We start from the raw sequence: 6615 nt of genomic DNA on the forward strand, positions 1-6615 counted from the left end.
TGTAAATTTTATTTGTTCCTATTATTTAAAATAAAATGAATTAGCGTCTCTCTTTTTCTTTTGATCACTATTTTATAGTATTGTATTATGAATGAATTCAGCAGAGAAAAATCGCTTAGTAGCAATTCAACGTAATCGGTTTCTTTCAAATCTAACAATCAACGTCGAACATCGAAAGAATATGACAACAATTTTCTCTGCTGAACGCGATCAATGCAGGCAAACTATTTTGTTTTACTTTTATCTAAAAACAATAGAAATATTTAATCGCTAATTTAATGATTATAAGAAAAAGGCTGTGTTTTTTTTTATACATGTACTAGTGATAATACAGCACAATGTAAATATATATGTATTGCTACACATATTTTAGTACTGCCACCGGCGTAGTTTTAAAAGTTCCACCGATGCGGACTCTGCCACCCAAGAGTGACAGTCCCAGCACCCACCGGCGTAGTTTTAAAAGTTCCACCGATGCGGACTCTGCCACCCAAGAGTGACAGTCCCAGCACCCACCGGCGTAGTTTTAAAAGTTCCACCGATGCGGACTCTGCCACCCAAAAGTGACAGTCCCAGCACCCATCGGCGTAGATTTAAAAGTTCCACCGATGCGGACTCTGCTACCCAACATATGGCAGTACTAAAATATGTGTAGCAATACATATATACACATTTACATATGTATGCATATAAGAGGCTAAGACAGCATCAACTAAATACGACGGCGATTGCAAAGAGCTAGTGTTACAGAGTCGATGTCATCAGGGGCGACGTATGAAATAAAAGAAAACGATGTATGAAATAAAAGAAAATGTACATACAAATATGAAAGTAAGTAACTGCATATTTAATTATTGCATACTTTTCTTTTTACTGCATGCAGATCATAGACATAACATAGACTGCTCATAAGGTAGCGAAGAGTGTCCTCCTGAGAGAAAAAGATGATAGCATGAAGTTTATTTGTATTTCTATCTTTTTCTGGTGTACGCGTGATGCAATTTCAAGTTAAAAGTCAATAACTTGAAATTGCATCACGCATGTGTGTCAGAAAAAGACAGAAACACAAATTAATTAATGCTATCCTTTTCTCTCAGGAGGATATTCTTCGCTATCTTATGAACAGTCTATGTAAATATGTCTATGATGCAGGTATAAATAATACTTGGATTTTTAAAATTTGTGAGAAAAGAGAATATGATAGAGAGAATATTATATTAGAGATGTCCAAACTTTTATTAAAATATTGATAGGTATAGTCTCTCAGTTCTAAATATTTAAAATATAATTAGAATATATTTACTATAATATTTATCTGTTATTATTTGTAATCTGAAAATCTATTGTAATTATAACATTTTTCATTTATTCTTTTAATTCATATTTATTTTTCATTACTAATTTGATATATGACGCTAAGACATTTTATGTTTTTAGACTATAAAAACGTATGTTCTTATTGTATTTCAGAAAATTAATCAAGTCGTGCATATAGATGAAACAATCGCGCAATTTAAATATGTGTTTAAAGAACAGCAAGTCAGACAGAAAATTATTTGAAAGAAAATTGTGATTTATATCATATTTATATTCGTCAAAATGATTAATCTGTAGATGCAATTTCAAGTTAAAAGACTAGCCAAAATTGTAAATTTTAGAAGAAAATGCAACTGAAAATAATTATTTTTTTATCAAAATATGTTAGCAATAAAAGTTTATCCATAAAAAAAATCCATAAAATGAAATTTAAAATTTTTTTCTAGTAAAATTTAAACGCAAAAATCGATTTTAAAAAGGTCTATACATATGCGCGTAAGGAGAAGAAAATATTACGTTCGAAGGCGTTCCGTAAGGCGGTGGTTGCGGATGAGTCGGTGCTCCGTAAGGCGGTGGTTGTGGGTGAGCCAGTGCAGCAAAAGGCGGTGGTGCGCACATAAACGGCGCTGCATAAGCCGATGGTGCGTAACTCGGTAGGTAAAACGATGGTATTGGCGATGGTGCCACATACACAGGTGGTGCAGGAATACGTGTCCTGTATTGCGCTTTGCGTCTTTGATATTCTTCTTTTTTTAATTTCTTCCTTTCCTTGGCGACTTCCCGACGCACGACTTGATTAATTCTCTGAAATATAAAATATAAAATAAGACAATAGAAAGACAAGAATAAGACAAGAAAATACGTTTTTATAGTCTAAAAACATAAAATGTCTTAGCGTCATATATCAAATTAGTAATGAAAAATAAATATGAATTACAAGAATAAATGAAAAATGTTATAATTACAATAGATTTTCAGATTACAAATAATAACAGATAAATATTATAATAAATATATTCTAATTATATTTTTAAATATTTAGAACTGAGAGACTATACCTATCAATATTTTAATAAAAGTTTGGACATCTCTAATATAATATTCTCTCTATCATATTCTCTTTTCTCACAAATTTTAAAAATCCAAGTATTATTTATACCTGCATCATAGACATATTTACATAGATTGTTTATAAGGTAGCGAAGAATATCCTCCTGAGAGAAAAGGATAGCATTAATTAATTTGTGTATCTGTCTTTTTCTGACACATGCGTGATGCAATTTCAAGTTATTGACTTTTAACTTGAAATTGCAACACGCGTACACCAGAAAAAGATAGAAACACAAATAAACTTCATGCTATCATCTTTTTCTCTCAGGAGAACACTCTTCGCTACCTTATGAGCAGTCTATGTTAATCTGTTTATGATCTGCATGCAGTAAAAGGAAAAATATGCAATAATTAAATATGCAGTTACTTACTTTCATATTTGTATGTATATTTTCCTTTATTTCATACGTCGTTGCCCCTGATGACATCGACTCTGAAACACTAGCTCTTGCATTGTCGTATTGTCGTATTGTCGTCGTCGTATTTAGTTGACTCTGGTGTCTTTGACTCCGTTGACTTTTGCGTAACCTTTTGCATCGTCGCCGTTGCTTTTGGCACCGTCTTATAAGTGGATTTGCGGAGATTTATCTCAGACTTCGCAAGACTTCGGAGAGAGAACATTTTTAACTCTCTCCATTGGTTCACTTCTTCCTGAAACAAATATACATTAATTAATATTTACGTATATGTGTCTATTAAACAGATTATTTTATAAAATAGTTTTTAATTACTGTCTTATTACTATTACTGTACTTAACCAACAAATATTGTTACAATTTACGTGGTTATTTATACTGTTTCTAATGATACTATTATAACAGCTAATAAATTTCTATACTAATAAAAAGTATCTACTGATAAAAGTACTACTAATAAAGCAATATAATGTTTATACGAGCGTGTACTTACGTGTATTCATCGTGCGACGGATGGAATATTACTGCGCACTGCAGTTATCTTCCAGACACGTTCGCACTTGTTTCGGACACTCGCTTATCACGTGCACGATCCGACGTTGTCACGTGTAACATATATATGTGTCGTGTGACGAAGAAGCCAACGAACAACATTGTATAATTAGACAATTCAGTAATTGTATAATTTTATTCGTAAGTATTGCTAATTTTTTTTGTGATATTACGAAATATTATAATTATGTACAGGGCGTTTAATTTTAATCGCCCACCAGTATTTCAAAAAAATTATTATTTTAAATTTATTATTAATTTTATTCTCTTACAGCAATAAATACGAAATGAAAGAAGATTTAAAAAACAAATATCCTTCCCGCCTCCGACTTTCTCGAAAAAAAGGATGGGCAAAAAAGGTATGTTTTGCATAATTATAAAAGCTTGTAGGCAGAATAGTTATGGGTTGCACTTCTATTATAAAATTTAGGTACAAATAAGTAATCATATTTGTGTATCGATATATCAAATATCAAAACTTGCATATATATATATATATATATATATATATATAAATATATCTTATAATTTTTAAAAATATCTTATTATTTAATTTAAAAATATTTTATTATTTTTAATTAACAAAATTAAAGTTTTATTAATTAAATTGTATAACATTAAAAATTATAATTGACTTAATAATTTATATATATTTATGTATAATTACTTTTATAAGTTAATTTTTATATATAAATTTATATTGGTAGTTTTGATAATATATTGAAATAATAATTTTGAATATTTCTATTATTATATATTTAATTTATAGAATAATAAATTGAGAAGTATTTATAGTTTATTATTTAATTTTTATAGTTTGTGAAAGGACTTTAGAGTTACCTTTATTAGTTTTAATATAATTCGATATCATGGTAATAAGTTGTATTATTTTTTTAATTTTAGAAAGTTTTAAATAGAACATATGCATGATAAAATTATTTTTTGAATAAAAATCAAATTTTCATAAAAAAATTACTCCAATTCAAATTAAATCCGTAAATATAATTTAAAAAAAAAGATCAATCTTATTAAAAAATAAAGATTGTAATGAAAATATAATTTTTTACTATAAATCATAAAATTCATAAAAAAATAATTTTATCATACATATGTTCTATCTAAACTTTCTAAAATTAAAAAATAATACAACTCATTACCATGATATAAAATTAAATTAAAATAAATTATAGGTAATCTAAAGTCCTTTCACAAAGTATAAAAATTTAAATAATAAACTATAAATAATTTTCAATTTATTATTTTACAATTAAATACATAATTATAGAAATATTCGAAACTATTATTTTAAATATTATTAGAAACTACCAATATATTGTAAATTTATATATAAAAATTGAACTTCTCAAAATAATTATACATAAATATATATAAATTATTAAGTCAATTATAATTTTTAATATTATATATATAGTTTAATTAATAAAACTTTAATTTTGTAAATTAAAAATATTTTTAAAAATCATAAGATATATATATATATATATATATATATATATATATACATATAGGGTGTCCCCAAAACTCATAATCAATCTTACAAAGACAGATTCCTGGTATCAATTTGGAGACGATTTTTCCCTCAGCAAAAATGTCAATAAAGGCCATCAATTTTTTTGCGTGTTCCTTATCTTTTTCATCATATATCTTTGCAATTAAGCCTTTAATTAAAACTCAACTATATAAAGTAATTATTCTATTTAAAAATTAATTGAAGAATGTGGTTTTGTTAATATTTTATTTTTGCAAAGCTTAATTTACGGAAAATTCCTTAATTCCAATCACTTATAATTCGAAAATTATTTAGTGCCTCGACATTTTCATTGAGGAAAAATCGTCTTCAGATGATTCCAGGAATCTGTCTTTGAAAGATTGATTATGAGTTTTGGGACATTCTGTATATAAAGCAAGTTTCGATATTTATATATCGATATACGATATATGATTACTAACTTGTAATCCTAAATTTTATAATAAAGTGCTGCAACCATTACTATTCTGTCCATATGATGTATGTATGTTATGTATGTATGTATGTATGTATGTATGTATACGTTGTGTGTGTGTGTATACATCAGTGTGTCCTAAAAGTTCGGCAACGGTCAAATATATCGTAAAATGAATTTTCTTAAAAAATGTTTCAAACAAAAGTTGTAGGATTCGGAGGGGGGACATAAGATAGTACCATTGGTTTGATCCTTGAAGAGTTATTTGAAGGTCACATAAAGGTCACCTTCCAATTTCTAAAATGGAACCTACTATTTTTCATTGCATATTCTTGTAGCTTATCTCAAGAGCTCTCCAAAACACTATAATTAAGTACCTTTTCGTTAAGTACTTTTCGAGTTATGAGGCTTGAAATAATATCTTAATTTTACATAAATCGTAATATATCTAGTAAAATATTCATTTTTCGATTATCTTGCCTTAAAACTTTTATGTACAAAATATGAGAGAAATCAATTGGTGTAAAAAAAACACACAGTTGTTCCAAAGAAAAAATATGTAATTGTTAATTGCAAATTTATTTTTTTTTTTTAAACACTGTGTTTTTTTTTTACACCAATTGATTTCTCTCATTATTTTGTACATAAAAGTATCAAGGCAAGATAATCGAAAAATGAATATTTTACTAGATATATTACGATTTATGTAAAATTAAGATATTATTTCAAGCCTTATAACTCAAAAAATATTTAACAAAAAGGTCTTAATTATAGTGTTTTGGAGAGTTCTTGAGATAAGCTACAAGAATATGAATGAAAAATAGTAGGTTCCATTTTAGAAATTGAAGGTGACCTTTTGTGACCTTCAAATAACTCTTCAGGTCAAACAATGGTACCATCTTATGTCCCCTCCGAACCTAACAACTTTTGTTTGAAACAGTTTTTCAAGAAAAATTCATATTTAACGATTATATTTTTGACCGTTGCCGAAACTTTTGGGACACACTATAATACAGGGTGGTTCATTTTTAAGTACATTCAGTCGAATATCTCGAAAACCAAGCCCCCGGAGAGACAAATATTTAAGGACAAAAGTTGTTTGGTTTCAGAAAGGCGCCATAAGATGGTAACCATTTGGTTTTACCCTATGAAGACTCATTTTGAGGTCACGCGAAGGTCAAATTTAATTTTTAAATGAAATACCCTATATATTTTTACATATTCTTGTACTCATCTCCTTAGAGTTCCCAAACACT

At 27.8% G+C, this 6615-nt stretch overlaps 1 protein-coding gene across 1 annotated transcript; it reads right to left on the reverse strand.

Annotated features, from left to right (window-relative positions):
* Positions 1-459: 459 nt before the first annotated feature.
* LOC112639014 (putative beta-hexosaminidase) lies at positions 460-3352 on the reverse strand. The gene is made up of 4 exons (XM_025411742.1): positions 3337-3352; positions 2799-3078; positions 1805-2121; positions 460-640 (listed from the first exon to the last, which is right to left on the reverse strand). Exons 2-4 carry the CDS (start codon positions 2853-2855, stop codon positions 460-462), a joined length of 555 nt encoding a protein of 184 aa, XP_025267527.1. The 5' UTR covers positions 2856-3078; positions 3337-3352.
* Between the last annotated feature and the right edge of the window lie 3263 nt (positions 3353-6615).

Source organism: Camponotus floridanus, unplaced genomic scaffold, assembly GCF_003227725.1.
Source record: "Camponotus floridanus strain SB8 unplaced genomic scaffold, Cflo_v7.5 scaffold43, whole genome shotgun sequence".
Lineage (NCBI taxonomy): Eukaryota > Metazoa > Arthropoda > Insecta > Hymenoptera > Formicidae > Camponotus > Camponotus floridanus.

Bases quoted from the DNA above. Each gene is read 5' to 3' on its own strand.
- LOC112639014 (XM_025411742.1), bottom strand. From the start codon at position 2,855: ATGTCATCAGGGGCAACGACGTATGAAATAAAGGAAAATATACATACA. The intron at 2,122-2,798 runs GTAAGTAACTGC...TTTATATTTCAG, and splicing joins ATATACATACAAATATGAAA to AGAATTAATCAAGTCGTGCG. The intron at 641-1,804 runs GTATAGACCTTT...CACATATTTTAG, and splicing joins TCTTCTCCTTACGCGCATAT to TACTGCCATATGTTGGGTAG.